Here is an 18896-nt window from a genome sequence, read left to right on the forward strand (position 1 = left end):
CCATCGAGTCTCCGTTCATAACGTCCTTCCCGTGCATGAAGTGATTGCGGGGGACCGTAAGCCGGCCCCCCACTACCTCCTCTGAACCCAGAAACCTCTCTACTACGAGAGGTTATGGAAACTGTCTCATCCAAAACCCGGGCAGCTCCTGGAATGGTGCCCGGCTCGTTATAATCCGTCCGGAGGTCACGGTCCCCCATTTTGTTGACAGCATTATGCGCCTTCTGTGCACTTTTAATATCCACAAAATCCACAAATGCTGCCACGCCGCCATCCGATCCCCTTTTCGGTAAGATTTTGACACTCTCCACACGTCCATATCTGCAAGACAATAAAAAAAAAGAAAAAAAGAAAAGAAAGAAAATATTCTGACATTAGAACATATACTATTTTTACTTGAATCGCATTAAACAATAACGCCAATTATAAACAGATAAATATATGTCTATGTAAGATGTGGCACAACGTTTTTATAGACATCAAATGATTTAGCAATCCATAAATGTAACAAATCCAGACTGATAGGATCACTGTATAATATCAATAAGTATTAATGACTGTCAATTTGTTAAAGTTCTGATATAACTTATGCCAAATTATAATTACTGTATATACTCGAGTATAAGCCGAGTTTTTCAGCACATTTTTTTTGTGCTGAAAATGCCCCCCTCGGCTTATACTCGAGTCACTTTTTTGCGCCTGATCTCCCGGACTTTGGGGACCCGTTTCCAGCCAGCCGTAGGTCCCCTGGACCCCAAACTTGACAAACATGTAGCCCCACTCTTCCTCTATAAGTGTGCAAAGTTTGTTGTCCAGGGGAACCTACGACCGGGGAGTACCGATTTTTCAAAGCCAGGCACCCCTTCCATAGACTCCCATGTTAAACGGTCATTTCTTTGGTAAATTTGGGGACCCGGTACCGGCCGTTCGTAGGCCCCCTGGACCCGGAACTTGGCTCACATGTAGCCCCACTCTTCCTCTACAAGTGTGAAAAGTTTATTGTCCGGTGGACCTACGAACGGGGAGCACTAATTTTTCAAAGCCAGGCACCCCTTCCATAGACTCCCATGTTAACTGGTCATTTCTCTGGTGAATTTGGGGACCCTGTACCGGCCGGCCATAAGTCCCCTTGACCCCAACCTTGACACACATGTAGCCCCACTCTTCCTCTACAAGTGCGCAAAGTTTGTTGTCCAGAGGACCTATGGTCAGGGAGCACCGATTTTTCAAACCCGGGCACCTCTTCTTTAGACTCCCATGTTAAACAGTAATTTCTTTGGTGATTTTGGGTACCGGCCGTTCGTAGGCCCTCTGGACCCAGAACTTGGCACACATATAGCCCCACGCTTCCTCTAGAAGTGTGCAAAGTTTGTTGTCTGGGGGACCTACGGCCAGGGAGCACCAATATTTCAAAACCGGGCACCTCTTCCGTAGACTTTCATGTTAAACGATAATTTCTTTGGTGACCCGGTACTGGCCGGTCGTCAGTCCCCTGGACCCAGAACTTGGCACACATGAAGCCCCATTTCTCCTCTACAAGTGTGCAAAGTTTTTTGTCTGGGGGACCTACGACCGGGGAGCACCGATTTTTCAAACCAGACCTTCCATAGACTTTCATATTAAACGTCAGTCTAGGCATGGGCACAGTGAGGCATGCAGATCGACACCCTAGGCTTATACTCGAGTCAATACATTTTCCAAGTTTTATTGTAGTAAAATTAGGTGCCTTGGCTTATATTTGAGTATATACGGTATATATACACATTTTATATATTTAAAAGAAAGAAACTCTGAACAGGAAAAATCGTTCAGCCAATAATCTGAAGCCATGAAATTCATTGGAGGTTTTGGCGAGTCTTAACCCGTTCAGGAGGGTGGCCGCCCCAGAAATGTGAATTTTCTAGCCCAGAGGTTGACTAATACTTGGAAAAAAAAAATTGCACGCTGGCCAAACACCTGCCACGAAGGAGGCCGTTCGTACGCCACGCCGGGTGATAAATCCGGAGAGTTCTCTCGTGTTCTGACTTGTCCTCTCAGCGAGGAAGGGATTTTAAGGCTGAAAAGATTGCAGATCTTAAATCCAACTATTCCCGGCTAAAAGAACCAAAAAAAATAAATAAAAACACTCAACCCTGACCTTCCCCGATACAATATGGCCGCCTTAAACCTGGAAACAATTATTGGTATGCAAAGCAAGCAATTCTAATTATATACCCCCCCCCCCCCCGGGGCAAAAAGAATAACGGGGACGGGCAGAGAGCGGTGCAAACTCATTGGTTGTGTTTACTATAGACGGGGGGTGGGGGGCGATTATAGGCATTTACTATGGCAGAGCGCGGTGCAAACTCATTGGTTGTGTTTACTATAGACGGGGGGTAGGGGGCGATTATAGGCATTTACTATGGCAGAGCGCGGTGCAAACTCATTGGTTGTGTTTACTATAGACGGGGGGGAACGGGGGATTGTAGGCATTCTATATGGCGGTGTGGATTATTCACACAACCCCAGATACGGTTGGAGGAGATCCCACCCTCTTCATCTCAGGAACATCTGGAAGTTATTTCAGGCCGGGTCTAATTCTTTCCACAAAAAGCGAAGGGGGCGGGGGACATTCGGATAGTGCTAGCTGCTCGTCTAGCCACGATATTAATCAAGCGCCCAGTTTTTTTTGTAGCCTGGTCCTTTGTTAGCGGCGGCGGCTCTCCTCTCTGACCGCGGTATAGAGCCGTGAATCAGTTATTGGGGTACCCGGGGTGAGCACGATGGAAGATCCCCTCAAACCATGAAGGATACACTGCAGGAGTGACCTACTACAAAGATACATTGTGTCCAAGAGTAACACAATACAACACAATGGTGTGCAGAGGACTACAAGGAGCCGACACTGCGAGGACGGGGACGTTATTGTGCATCATGTCCTTTACCTGTACTAAAGTGCATGTAATAATCTAAGGCCCCCCCCCCCCCAGAGAACATTGCACGGTACAGAAGTCCGCGGCGTTGCGATTTCTGCTCTTTACAATACAAACATGATGTAGGAGCCGCAGCCAATGCTGGCGTGAATCCGACCAATAACAGCAAAGGATGAAAGATATCACCGGGCAGGACAAAGTCCGCGCCTTCCTTCATCAAACAAACGGAAAAACAGAGACGAGAATGACATTCAGCGATCACCCAGCAGACGCATTACAGCAGTGGCCCTCATCTCCTGTCCTCAGGGCCCAACCATTCAGCGATCACCCAGCAGACGCATTACAGCAGTGGCCCTCATCATCTCCTGTCCTCAGGGCCCAACCATTCAGCGATCACCCAGCAGACGCATTACAGCAGTGGCCCTCATCTCCTGTCCTCAGGGCCCAACCATTCAGCGATCACCCAGCAGACGCATTACAGCAGTGGCCCTCATCATCTCCTGTCCTCAGGGCCCAACCATTCAGCGATCACCCAGCAGACGTATTACAGCAGTGGCCATCATCTCCTGTCCTCAGGGCCCAACCATTCAGCGATCACCCAGCAGACGCATTACAGCAGTGGCCCTCATCATCTCCTGTCCTCAGGGCCCAACCATTCAGCGATCACCCAGCAGACGCATTACAGCAGTGGCCCTCATCTCCTGTCCTCAGGGCCCAACCATTCAGCGATCACCCAGCAGACGCATTACAGCAGTGGCCCTCATCATCTCCTGTCCTCAGGGCCCAACCATTCAGCGATCACCCAGCAGACGCATTACAGCAGTGGCCCTCATCTCCTGTCCTCAGGGCCCGACAGGCCAGGTTTGCAGGATAACCGAAAGAGATCTCATTTGCTGCTCAGTGATTGCAGAATTCTAAATCCCAAAATGTATGTCTCAAATCGCATCCACACAAAAAACGGTGCAGGACTAGAGCTGCGCGATTAATCGTATAATAATCGCAATCTCAAGTCCCCCTCCCGCATGCCATCTCCAGCCCGGATTACTGCCATTTTCAGGTGTCCCCGGGATGTAGCTTGGACTGGAGAAGCCGTCGGAACCAGTATGGAACGCAAATGGCACCGATACCGGAACGGACGTCAGCAGAGAGCGTGATGCGGTGGATGCCTGGGCGGTACCACGTTTCTTCGTCGGAGGCCCCCGGCCCGGGAAACACCAGCATTGATCAGAGCAGGCATGCAATGCGATTCTGGCAATCGCACTGCGTTTTGCCAGCTGTTTTTCTGGGGTGTCGTTAATCATCGACACCCGCAGGAAGCCGCAATGGACGTCGTGCGATTTCGATGCGGGAAATGCACAGGATTCACGTTTCCCGCATCGATGTGAGCCAGGGCTCAATGGAACAACATAGACTGGAGCTGCTGTGCATAGCGACCAATCAGCTTCTACAGGCAAGCGGTCCAATGCCGGAGACACTATGGCACAGGTTTCAAATACAAGGCCCGCTGGGCCGAATCAGGCCCTCCAGGCCATTTCATGTGGCCCTCGCACCCTCCATCCCCCCTCTGGTCCTTCTATAGACCCTTACTTTTTGCTTTCAAGCAATGCATCCAGCTTCTGTCCAGCAGCAGCAGCATAAGGAAAGGGGGGTGCACTGTGATGTAAGGGAGAGTGAAGGACTCAACTTCTGATGGTGGGGGGGCTCTTAAAATCTAATATATAGGGAGGGGGATGCGCTGGACATCTAATCTTACAGATACAACAAAAACGTGTCCGCCGTCAAAAAGTGGCCGTGCATGCACACAACGGCAGAGAGACGTCACGCCGCCTCCCGTTCCCAAGTAGAATGGAGTCGGTTTCCGATGTTCTGTCGAAATGTGTCGGCCGTCAAAAAGTGGCAGTGCCTGCGCAGAACGGCAGAGAGACGTCACGCCGCCTCCCGTTCCCAAGTAGGAGTCGTTTTACGATGTTCTGACAAAACGTGCCCGCCGTCGAAAAGTGGGCGTGCATGCACAGGAACGGCAAAGAGGTCACGCCGCCTCCCGTTGGTAAGTAGGAGTCGTTCGTAACTCGGGGACAGCCTTGGATTCCTCTTCAGTAAATCAGCCCCCATGTCTCTTCTGCATCCTCGTCTTCTTACTTGCTTGTTTGCAATGTGCACTTAGCTGTACAATTTTGGCATCTGTTGAGGTGAATGAACTGCCGCGCATGCACGAGTGCGACGTCATCACGGCCAAAGACTGGAGAAATAATAAATGGTGTATAAAGGTCATGCACTAGGCCGGTGCGCCCTCTTTGTGGTTTATGTTTTTGTACCGTTTAGCATTATCTGGACTACCCCAGTCCGTCCATGGAGGACAGCAAGGTGTGGGGGGGGGGGGGGGGGGGGGCTCATGGGGTGGAAGTGAGAGATATCTGGGCACCATCTTAGATTGTAAGCTCTCGGGATCAGGGCCCTCTGATACCTCCTGTATTGTATGGTGACTGTACTGTCTGCCCAAACTGTTGGCGCTCTACAAGTCCTGTATAATAATACTAATAATAACACTCGAGCGCAGGAGGGCGTCTCTACTGTCCAGGAGGTGAGAATTTTTCGGTTTGAAGCTTTTCAAAATGAAACCAAAGATTAGTTGGTCACATTCACTCCTCCAGTCTCGGAGGATTGGTTGGTCACATTCACACCCCCTCCAGTCTCGGAGGATTGGTTGGTCACATTCACACCCCCTCCAGTCTCGGAGGATTGGTTGGTCACATTCACACCCCCTCCAGTCTCGGAGGATTGGTTGGTCACATTCACACCCCCTCCAGTCTCAGAAGATTGGTTGGTCACATTCACTCCTCCTCCAGTCTCGGAAGATTGGTTGGTCACATTCACACCCCCTCCAGTCTCGGAGGATTGGTTGGTCACATTCACACCCCCTCCAGTCTCAGAAGATTGGTTGGTCACATTCACTCCTCCTCCAGTCTCGGAAGATTGGTTGGTCACATTCACACCCCCTCCAGTCTCGGAGGATTGGTTGGTCACATTCACACCTCCTCCAGTCTCAGAAGATTGGTTGGTCACATTCACTCCTCCTCCAGTCTCGGAAGATTGGTTGGTCACATTCACTCCTCCTCCAGTCTCGGAAGATTGGTTGGTCACATTCACACCCCCTCCAGTCTCGGAGGATTGGTTGGTCACATTCACACCCCCTCCAGTCTCGGAGGATTGGTTGGTCACATTCACACCCCCTCCAGTCTCGGAAGATTGGTTGGTCACATTCACACCCCCTCCAGTCTCGGAAGGTCACATTCACACCTCCTCCAGTCTCGGAAGATTGGTTGGTCACATTCACACCCCCTCCAGTCTCGGAAGGTCACATTCACACCTCCTCCAGTCTCGGAAGATTGGTTGGTCACATTCACACCTCCTCCAGTCTCGGAGGATTGGTTGGTCACATTCACTCCTCCTCCAGTCTCAGAAGATTGGTTGGTCACATTCACTCCTCCTCCAGTCTCGGAAGATTGGTTGGTCACATTCACACCCCCTCCAGTCTCGGAGGATTGGTTGGTCACATTCACACCTCCTCCAGTCTCAGAAGATTGGTTGGTCACATTCACTCCTCCTCCAGTCTCGGAAGATTGGTTGGTCACATTCACTCCTCCTCCAGTCTCGGAAGATTGGTTGGTCACATTCACACCCCCTCCAGTCTCGGAGGATTGGTTGGTCACATTCACACCCCCTCCAGTCTCGGAAGATTGGTTGGTCACATTCACACCCCCTCCAGTCTCGGAAGGTCACATTCACACCTCCTCCAGTCTCGGAAGATTGGTTGGTCACATTCACACCCCCTCCAGTCTCGGAAGGTCACATTCACACCTCCTCCAGTCTCGGAAGATTGGTTGGTCACATTCACACCTCCTCCAGTCTCGGAGGATTGGTTGGTCACATTCACTCCTCCTCCAGTCTCAGAAGATTGGTTGGTCACATTCACTCCTCCTCCAGTCTCGGAAGATTGGTTGGTCACATTCACACCTCCTCCAGTCTCGGAAGATTGGTTGGTCACATTCACACCTCCTCCAGTCTCGGAGGATTGGTTGGTCACATTCACTCCTCCTCCAGTCTCAGAAGATTGGTTGGTCACATTCACACCTTCTCCAGTCTCGGAAGATTGGTTGGTCACATTCACTCCCCCTCCAGTCTCGGAAGATCGGTTGGTCACATTCACACCCCCTCCAGTCTCGGAAGATCGGTTGGTCACATTCACTCCCCTCCAGTCTCGGAAGATTGGTTTGTCTTTATTCACAGGAAGATTCTTCTCATGCCGTTTCCCATAAAAGGTAAAAATGTTACATTTCTGATGTGGAAGGAAGTTGGGGGGGGGGGGGGGGATATAAAATAAATGAAACCAGCCAATCGGTTGACTGGTCACCTGCAGAGAGCAGTGAGAGGCCGTCCAATGGGAGAAGAGATCAGAAGAGACTTTCATTTCCGGGATCTAAAATGATCACGAGAGAGAAAAGCCGAGTTCTGAAATTCTCTCTTCAGAAAATGAATTTGAGAGAGACATCCAATGATCACACAGAGCCGGGTCATCATGTACATGGGGGGGGAAGGGGGCAGACAGACGGTACATCTGCACATAAAACTATCATAAATAATAAATATCATCATCTAAGTCAGCCTGATTATGTGTGGGAGCCGAGAACACCACAAGGGTTCCGGGAAGGGTCTATGTATTGTAAATGGGCGGATTTCAAGTCATGGTTTGGTAAGCAGACGAGGCCAAGTGCGACAGAGTGCGCTGCATCAGAGAGGTGCGAGAGAGAGCAGTGCGAGACCAAAGTGAGAGAGAGAGTGGTGCAAGAGAAAGTGCTGCGAGAGCAAAGTGAGAGAGTGGTGCGAGAGCAAAGTGAGAGTGGTGCAAGAGAGAGTGCAGCGAGAGCGAGAAGTGCGAGAGAGGTGCGAGAGCAAAGTGAGAGTAGTGCAAGAGAGAGTGCAGCGAAAGCAAAGTGAGAGTGGTGAGAGAGAGCAGTGAGAGAGAGGTGCGAGACCAAAGTGAGAGAGAGTGCAGCGAGAGTGGTGAGAGAGCAGTGCGAGAGAGAGAGAGCAGTGCGAGAGAGAGAGAGGTGCGAGACCAAAGTGAGAGAGAGAGTGGTGCAAGAGAGAGTGCTGCGAGAGCAAAGTGAGAGAGTGGTGCAAGAGAGAGTGCTGCGAGAGCAAAGTGAGAGAGTGGTGCAAGAGAGAGTGCTGCGAGAGCAAAGTGAGAGAGTGGTGCAAGAGAGAGTGCAGCGAGAGCGAGAAGTGCGAGAGCAGTGCGAGAGAGGTGCGAGAGCAAAGTGAGAGTGGTGCAAGAGAGAGTGCAGCGAGAGCAAAGTGAGAGTGGTGAGAGAGAGCAGTGAGAGAGAGGTGCGAGACCAAAGTGAGAGAGAGTGCAGCGAGAGTGGTGAGAGAGCAGTGAGAGAGCAGTGCGAGAGAGAGAGAGGTGCGAGACCAAAGTGAGAGAGAGAGTGCAGCGAGAGCAAAGCGAGAGTGGTGAGAGAGAGCAGTGAGAGAGAGAGAGAGAGAGAGAGGTGCGAGACCAAAGTGAGAGAGAGAGTGCAGCGAGAGCAAAGCGAGAGTGGTGAGAGAGAGCAGTGAGAGAGAGGTGCGAGACCAAAGTGAGAGTGGTGCAAGAGAGAGTGCAGCGAGAGCAAAGTGAGAGTGGTGAGAGAGAGCAGTGAGAGAGAGGTGCGAGACCAAAGTGAGAGAGAGTGCAGCGAGAGTGGTGAGAGAGCAGTGAGAGAGCAGTGCGAGAGAGAGAGAGAGGTGCGAGACCAAAGTGAGAGAGAGAGTGCAGCGAGAGCAAAGCGAGAGTGGTGAGAGAGAGCAGTGAGAGAGAGAGGTGCGAGACCAAAGTGAGAGAGAGAGTGGTGAGAGAGATGCGAGAGAGAGCGCGGTGTGAGAGTGGTGCAAGAGCAATGTGAGTCAGCAAACAAACATCCAAACAATAGGTGTAAGGGGCATTACTGACACATTATAAATGGAGGGTGTGGGAGAAGAATACACAAAGCTGACACTGGAGGCTTCACCACATTCCCACAACTAAAATCCTGAATATGTGACAACAACATGAGAAGAGCGGGGAATCGGAGGATTACACAAGAATGCCGGGGAGAAAACCCCATCTACACCCCGATAACAGGAGCACCCAAACCAATACAATGATTACTGTGCTCATGAAACAGAAATCAAACGGAGGACACAATGTAATATTTTCCCGCAGACTCCATTGAAATTCGGATGCAATACATTTTGTGTAACTAAACCACATCACCCGTATTTCACCTCTGCATCCGACATTTACAAAACACACATATATAAAACAAAATTACAGATAGTATACATCCAATTACATGTATGTGCCTGTACTTGTAATTGGATGGATTTTTATATATTTATTTATTATGAGACAAACTGGAAACAGACTAAAACCTTTTACCTGTGCATTCATCTCTCAAGACCTGGGATTATCACAATTATGGAATATACCGGTATATAGAAACCAGGGATTGTCACCACACATATAGAGCGAAAATGTGTGTGAAGAGAGCGACGGAGAGGGGCAGAGAGAGCGACGGAGAGGGGCAGGTAGAGAGATATAGTGAGAATAATTTTACAGATTTTTTAATACATTTATACACAATTATGGGAGCTTTTTTATCATAAATATTAAATTAAACAATTAAATTACAGCATGCGATTGCGTTGATTCCAATGGGGATAAGCGGGAAATCTCGGACTATCCAGCTCCTCACATGGAAATACCTATAGAGTTTTATTTTCCTGTGGGTGGGGGAGGGGAGAGCGGGTCCGGGGTGACGGTCACACACATTTCCAGGAATAAGATGTAGATCGGGAGAAGCGATCGTTATTGGATGGGATTGGAGGTCACACATCCGTGGTACGATGTAACACGTGGGAAATAATAGTAAACAGACTATTTGAGGCAATCAGAGAGCAATTGAAATGTAAAACACACCCGAGGACGCCGATCACACAACAAAAGATGAGATATTGGACAATAAAAGGCAATCCCACCCCCCATACAATAGCAAACCGATGTTTACCCCTCCCCAATAATGAGGGGGGCGACCCGACTAAGCAAAATGCGGGAAGCTGTGATCTCTGAGAGCTCACATTACATCGTATGGTGGGGGGGGGGGGGGGAGTACACGTTACATCGTATGGAGGGACGGGGGGGGGGGAAACGATACATTGTATGGAGGGACGGGGGGGGGGGGGAACGATACATTGTATGGAGGGACGGGGGGGGGGGGAACGATACATTGTATGGAGGGACGGGGGGGGGGGGGAACGAGACATCGTATGGAGGGACGGGGGGGGGGGGAGGAGTACACGTTACATCGTATGGAGGGACGGGGGGGGAAAACGATACATCGTATGGAGGGACGGGGGGGGAAAACGATACATCGTATGGAGGGACGGGGGGGGAAAACGATACATCGTATGGAGGGACGGGGGGGGGGGGGGAACGATACATCGTATGGAGGGACGGGGGGGGGGAAACGATACATCGTATGGAGGGACGGGGGGGGGGGAAACGATACATCGTATGGAGGGACGGGGGGGGGGGGGAAACGATACATCGTATGGAGGGACGGGGGGGAAAACGATACATCGTATGGAGGGACGGGGGGAAAACGAGACATCGTATGGAAGGACGGGGGGAAAACGAGACATCGTATGGAGGGACGGGGGGGAAAACGAGACATCGTATGGAGGGACGGGGGGGGAAAACGAGACATCGTATGGAGGGACGGGGGGGGGGGGAAACGATACATCGTATGGAGGGACGGGGGGGGGGGAAACGATACATCGTATGGAGGGACGGGGGGGGGGGAAACGATACATCGTATGGAGGGACGGGGGGGGGGGGAAACGAGACATCGTATGGAGGGACTGGGGGGAAAACGAGACATCGTATGGAGGGACGGGGGGAAAACGAGACATCGTATGGAAGGACGGGGGGAAAACGAGACATCGTATGGAGGGACGGGGGGGAAAACGAGACATCGTATGGAGGGACGGGGGGGAAAACGAGACATCGTATGGAGGGACGGGGGGAAAACGATACATCGTATGGAGGGACGGGGGGGAAAACGAGACATCGTATGGAGGGACGGGGGGAAAACGAGACATCGTATGGAGGGACGGGGGGGAAAACGAGACATCGTATGGAGGGACGGGGGGGGGAAAACGAGACATCGTATGGAGGGACGGGGGGAAAACGAGACATCGTATGGAGGGACGGGGGGAAAACGAGACATCGTATGGAGGGACGGGGGGGAAACGAGACATCGTATGGAGGGACGGGGGGGAAACGAGACATCGTATGGAGGGACGGGGGGAAAACGAGACATCGTATGGAGGGACGGGGGGAAAACGAGACATCGTATGGAGGGACGGGGGGAAAACGAGACATCGTATGGAGGGACGGGGGGAAAACGAGACATCGTATGGAGGGGGGGGGGGAAACGATACATCGTATGGAGGGACGGGGGGGGAAACGATACATCGTATGGAGGGACGAGGGGGAAAACGATACATCGTATGGAGGGACGGGGGGAAAACGATACATCGTATGGAGGGGGGACGGTACATCGTATGGAGGGAGGGGCGGGAATGTTACATTGTACAGGGGGGGGGGGGAAACGATACATCGTATGGAGGGACGGGGGGGAAAACGATACATCGTATGGAGGGACGGGGGGGAAAACGATACATCGTATGGAGGGACGGGGGGGAAAACGATACATCGTATGGAGGGGGGACGGTACATCGTATGGAGGGAGGGGCGGGAATGTTACATTGTACAGGGGGGGGGAACGAGACATCGTATGGAGGGACGGGGGGGGAAAACGATACATCGTATGGAGGGACGGGGGGGAAAACGATACATCGTATGGAGGGACGGGGGGGGAAAACGAGACATCGTATGGAGGGACGGGGGGGGAAAACGAGACATCGTATGGAGGGACGGGGGGGAAAACGAGACATCGTATGGAGGGACGGGGGGGAAAACGATACATCGTATGGAGGGACGGGGGGAAAACGATACATCGTATGGAGGGACGGGGGGGGAAAACGAGACATCGTATGGAGGGACGGGGGGGAAAACGAGACATCGTATGGAGGGACGGGGGGAAAACGAGACATCGTATGGAGGGACGGGGGGAAACATCGTATGGAGGGACGGGGGGAAAACGATACATCGTATGGAGGAACGGGGGGAAAACGAGACATCGTATGGAGGGGGGGGGGGGAAACGATACATCGTATGGAGGGGGGGGGGGAAACGATACATCGTATAGAGGGAGGACGGTACATTGTATGGAGGGAGGGGCGGGAATGTTACATTGTACAGGGGGGGGGGGGGGCGTTATCTCTCGACAGACACACACATTGTTACATAAGGAGATTTCTAATTAAGCTCACATCATCTCATCCTTCCCTCAGGTTGGGGGGATGGGTGGGAAAAAAAAAAAGATCCACATCCCGAAAATGAAGTGAAATGATAAACCTGCACATTACCAACCCCTCCCCCAGCTTAACGGCCAATTGCAACACACATGACATGAGGAAATCTCTGCGCTGTGGTTGGGGGGGGGTTCTCTCTCCGGCACCCACACACTGCGAGTGTCGCCTGCCCTCTCTCATGCATCTCTTAGCAACATCTCCTTGGTAACTTCTGCACAATATTTGCAGCTTCTCTCTGCGGCCCCAACAACACAACAAGCTTTATTTGCTCCGTCCTTCGGAGGACAAAATGTCACAATAATCTGGATTGGGGGGGCTGTGTCCACACGCTGTACATGGGGGCTGTCGTCTCTCTCGGCTCGCTGGGAAGGGGCTGAGCGCCATTTTAGAGGGGAAGTGTGAGGAGAAAGCCGGGCTGGATGGATGGAATGGGTGGGAATGGAGGGGGGGGGGGGGGGCACTGCAGGCAGACTCATAAACAGAGCTGGGAATTCTCCATACAAGGAGAGCGAATAGAAGAGGGGGGGGACGGGGAGAGCGAATGGAAGGGGGGGGGGGGGGCGAATGGAAGAAGGGGGGGACGGGGAGTGGATAGAAGGGGGGGGGGGGGGAGTGGATAGAAGAGGGTCGTGGTTGGTAGGGAGCGCTCCCCCTGGACTGGTTATTAGACATTTACTACGTCTGTGGGAACGGAATAGAAGAAGAAGAGCGATACCCCAGTGTGTGACTTCACCCGGGTCCAACCCCCGGCCTGTCCCTGCAGCCGCAACAAAAGTGCCTATTAATAGCCCCAGCCGAGGAGGGCCGTGTGTGATCTGCCCCCCCCCTCCCCCCTCCGATTCCCACGAAGAAGACTGCCACTATGAATGGGCTGCATTCAATCCCCCCCCCCACACAGATACCTCCGGAGGGGAAAACGTATAATAATTCACCAGTCCGGGAGAAGGAGGAGCCGACCGTTCCAGAGACCCCTCCCCCTCACTATATATACACAAAGCCCACACTCACCCCGTGTGGTATGTACATCACCACAAACCCCAGACACTTCTACCCCAGTGTGTACAATACACCTCCCCCAAATACACAGCAACCCCCCAACCGCAACCACTTCTCCCCCAGAGTGTACCCCAATACACCCCCTCCCCAAATACACAGCAACCCCCCAACCGCAACCACTTCTCCCCCAGAGTGTACCCCAATACACAGCACATAATGTACAAGGCCCCCCAGAGACTACATGTACACAACACAGATCAGAGCTGGAGGAGTCTACAGATGGTTAGTTGAAGGGGCCCCGGGAAGGGAATGGGCCCTAGGAGGAGGTATACACGGGACAGGAGCCGTATACACGTGTATATATATATAATGTATACAGGGACAGGAGGTATACACGGGATATATATATATATATATATATATATATATATATATATATATATATATATATATATATATATATATATATATATATATATAATGTATACAGGGACAGGAGGTATACACGGGATATATATATATATATATATATATATATATATATATATATATATATATATATATATAATGTATACAGGGACAGGAGGTATACACGGGATATATATATATATATATAATGTATACAGGGACAGGAGGTATACACGGGATATATATATATATATATAATGTATACAGGGACAGGAGGTATACACGGGACATATATATATATATATAATGTATACAGGGACAGGAGGTATACACGGGACATATATATATATATATAATGTATACAGGGACAGGAGGTATACACGGGACATATATATATATAATGTATACAGGGACGGGAGGTATACACGGGACATATATATATATATATATAATGTATACAGGGACGGGAGCCGTATACCATCTACGTATACTGTGGCCCCTCTCTGCACACAGATCAATAAACAATCCATAGGGGGTCCTTATGTCACCTCCATATACCATGACCCCCCCTCCATACACACCGAGCTGTATACATTCCACGAGGTCCCTGCATGTCCTTTCCTTCTACTGTACACCCCCCTTCCCCCCCATGTACAAGCAAAAAGGGTCCCGCCATATCACCTGCATATACCGAGACCTCCTCTCTGACCCGTATACATCTATAGTGTCCCTGTATGTCACCCCCCCCCCCAAATACCACGGCCCCTTCTCGGGCAACTCCCCTTCTACGGCATGTACCTCCTTATACAGTATGCCCCCTCAGTACACACAGCCCCTCCATGTATGATGTCCCCCCAGTACGGTGAGCCCCCCTGTACAGTATGTCCCCCCTCAGTACACAATCCCCCTCCATGTATGATGTCCCCCCAGTACGGTGAGCCCCCCTGTACAGTATGTCCCCCCCCCCTCAGTACACAGCCCCCCCATGTACAGCATGTCCCCCCCCCCTCAGTACACAGCCCCCCCTGTGCAGTATGGCCCCCCTCAGTACACAGCCCCCCCATGTACAGTATGTCCCCCCCCCTCAGTACACAGCCCCCCCCTGTGCAGTATGGCCCCCCCTCAGTACACAGCCCCCCCCCCTCAGTACACAGCCCCCCCATGTACAGTATGTCCCCCCCCCCTCAGTACACAGCCCCCCCCCTCAGTACACAGCCCCCCCCCCCCTCAGTACACAGCCCCCCCCATGTACAGTATGTCCCCCCCCCCCTCAGTACACAGCCCCCCCTGTGCAGTATGGCCCCCCTCAGTACACAGCCCCCCCCCCCTCAGTACACAGCCCCCCCATGTACAATATGCCCCCCCCTCTCACCGTTTGAAGTGCTCGATGATCTTGTCGTCCCGGACGTTCTCAGGCAGGTTCCCCACCCAGAGGTGCCTGGTCTCCCGCACCATGCTGGCCGCACCGTGTCCCGCTCATACAGCCCGGCGGCCGTCCCGGCCCGGCATCACCAGCCCCGGGGAGAGAAGGAGGGAGGAGGAGAATACGGTGGAGGGGGTGGGGCTCCGTCGGTGTGGCTCGGTAGTCCGATGTTCCCGGTGACGTGTCTCCGCCGTGTCCCGCTCTCTCTCTCTCCTCACACACACGCTCGGCGCCGACACTGACACTGCGCATGCGCGGCCGTCGCTGAGGTGAATGGGGAGCTGAGGGGGTGGAGGAGGGCGGGGCCGCACAACGCACGCGCGCTAACCTCACCCGCCCGTCTCCTCACGGCGCAGGCGCCGAACTCCACCCCCACGCGCCTGCGCACTGAGACAACCGCCTGACAGGCCCGGAGGGGAGGAGTAACCTATGACTGACAGATTTCGGAGGAGGGAGGAGCGAAGACTGACAGAACGTGTGACCCTCTGTGTGAGAGACCCGCCCACCCCCCATACTATACCAGAGTGGGGGGTATAGAGCTGTGCAAGGCCCACGTCTCCATAGCAACCCTACATAGAGCAACACATCTCCATAGCAACCACACAGAGAGCAACACGTCTCCATAGCAACCACACAGAGAACGCCATGTCTCCATAGCAACCACACAGAGAGCAACACGTCTCCATAGCAACCACACAGAGAGCAACACGTCTCCATAGCAACCACACATAGAGCAACACATCTCCATAGCAACCACACAGAGAGCAACACGTCTCCATAGCAACCACACAGAGAACGCCATGTCTCCATAGCAACCACACAGAGAGCAACACGTCTCCATAGCAACCACACAGAGAGCAACACGTCTCCATAGCAACCACACAGAGAGCAACACGTCTCCATAGCAACCACACAGAGAGCAACACGTCTCCATAGCAACCACACAGAGAGCAACACGTCTCCATAGCAACCCTACAGACAGCAACACGTCTCCATAGCAACCATACAGAGAGCAACACGTCTCCATAGCAACCACACAGAGAGCAACACGTCTCCATAGCAACCACACAGAGAGCAACACGTCTCCATAGCAACCACACAGAGAGCAACACGTCTCCTTAGCAACCACACAGAGAGCAACATGTCTCCATAGCAACCCTACAGACAGCAACACGTCTCCATAGCAACCATACAGAGAGCAACACGTCTCCATAGCAACCACACAGAGAGCAACACGTCTCCATAGCAACCACACAGAGAGCAACATGTCTCCATAGCAACCACACAGAGAGCAACACGTCTCCATAGCAACCACACAGAGAGCAACATGTCTCCATAGCAACCACACAGAGAGCAACACGTCTCCATAGCAACCCCACAGAGAACGACACGTCTCCATAGCAACCATACAGAGAACGACACGTCTCCATAGCAACCACACAGAGAACAACACGTCTCCATAGCAACCACACAGAGACCAACACGTCTCCATAGCAACCACACAGAGAGCAACATGTCTCCATGGCAACCACACAGAGAACGCCATGTCTCCATAGCAACCACACAGAGAGCAACACGTCTCCATAGCAACCACACAGAGAGCAACACATCTCCATAGCAACCCCACAGAGAGCAACACGTCTCCATAGCAACCACACAGAGAACGACACGTCTCCATAGCAACCACACAGAGAGCAACACGTCTCCATAGCAACCACACAGAGAACGACACGTCTCCATAGCAACCACACAGAGAGCAACACGTCTCCATAGCAACCACACAGAGAGCAACACGTCTCCATAGCAACCACACAGAGAACGACACGTCTCCATAGCAACCACACAGAGAACAACACGTCTCCATAGCAACCATACAGAGAACGACACATCTCCATAGCAACCACACAGAGATCAACACATCTCCATAGCAACCACACAGAGAGCAACGCATCTCCATAGCAACCACACAGACAGCAACACATCTCCATAGCAACCACACAGAGAGCAACACATCTCCATAGCAACCACACAGAGAGCAACACGTCTCCATAGCAACCACACAGAGAGCAATACATCTCCATAGCAACCACACAGAGAACAACACGTCTCCATAGCAACCATACAGAGAACGACACATCTCCATAGCAACCCTACATAGAGCAACACGTCTCCATAGCAACCACACAGAGAACAACACATCTCCATAGCAACCATACAGAGAGCAACACGTCTCCATAGCAACCCTACATAGAGCAACATGTCTCCATAGCAACCATACAGAGAACGCCATGTCTCCATAGCAACCACACAGAGAGCAACACGTCTCCATAGCAACCATACAGAGAGCAACACGTCTCCATAGCAACCACACAGAGAGCAACACATCTCCATAGCAACCCTACAGAGAACAACACATCTCCATAGCAACCATACAGAGAGCAACACGTCTCCATAGCAACCACACAGAGAGCAACACATCTCCATAGCAACCCTACATAGAGCAACACATCTCCATAGCAACCACACAGAGAGCAACACGTCTCCATAGCAACCACACAGAGAGCAACACGTCTCCATAGCAACCATACAGAGAGCAACATATCTCCATAGCAACCACACAGAGAGCAACACGTCTCCATAGCAACCATACAGAGAACACATCTCCATAGCAACCACACAGAGAGCAACACATCTCCATAGCAACCACACAGAGAACAACACATCTCCATAGCAACCATACAGAGAACAACACGTCTCCATAGCAACCCCACAGAGAGCAACACGTCTCCATAGCAACCACACAGAGAGCAACACGTCTCCATAGCAACCCCACAGAGAGCAACACATCTCCATAGCAACCATACAGAGAGCAACACATCTCCATAGCAACCATACAGAGAGCAACACATCTCCATAGCAACCATACAGAGAACGATATGTCTCCATAGCAACCACACAGAGAGCAACACATCTCCATAGCAACCATACAGAGAACGACACGTCTCCATAGCAACCCCACAGAGAGCAACACGTCTCCATAGCAACCACACAGAGAACAAAACGTCTCCATAGCAACCACACAGAGAGCAACACGTCTCCATAGCAACCACACAGAGAGCAACACGTCTCCATAGCAACCACACAGAGAGCAACACATCTCCATAGCAACCACATACAGAGCAACACATCTCCATAGCAACCACACAGAGAGCAACACGTCTCCATAGCAACCACACAGAGAGTAACACATCTCCATAGCAACCACACAGAGAGCAACACGTCTCCATAGCAACCATACAGAGAGAAACACGTCTCCATAGCAACCACACAGAGAGCAACACGTCTCCATAGCAACCACACAGAGAGCAACACGTCTCCATAGCAACCATACAGAGAGCAACACGTCTCCATAGCAACCCCACAGAGAGCAACGCATCTCCATAGCAACCACACAGAGAACAACACATCTCCATAGCAACCACACAGAGAACAACACATCTCCATACCAACCACACAGAGAGCAACACATCTCCATAGCAACCACACAGAGAGCAACACGTCTCCATAGCAACCACACAGAGAACGACACGTCTCCATAGCAACCCCACAGAGAGCAACACGTCTCCATAGCAACCACA

The 18896-nt window shown here is 51.7% G+C and overlaps 1 protein-coding gene across 1 annotated transcript in view; it reads right to left on the minus strand.

Moving 5' to 3' along the window:
- SPEN (spen family transcriptional repressor) overlaps positions 1–15501 on the minus strand; it is a gene marked incomplete in the record, with an annotated part of 88138 nt that extends 72637 nt beyond the window's left edge. Inside the window, 2 exon segments of the mRNA XM_040326728.1 lie at positions 1–321; positions 15208–15501. Coding sequence (XP_040182662.1) covers positions 1–321; positions 15208–15290 — 404 coding nt within the window.
- Between the last annotated feature and the right edge of the window lie 3395 nt (positions 15502–18896).

The sequence above is a fragment of the Rana temporaria genome, chromosome 10, assembly GCF_905171775.1.
Source record: "Rana temporaria chromosome 10, aRanTem1.1, whole genome shotgun sequence".
NCBI classification, from domain to species: Eukaryota; Metazoa; Chordata; class Amphibia; order Anura; family Ranidae; genus Rana; species Rana temporaria.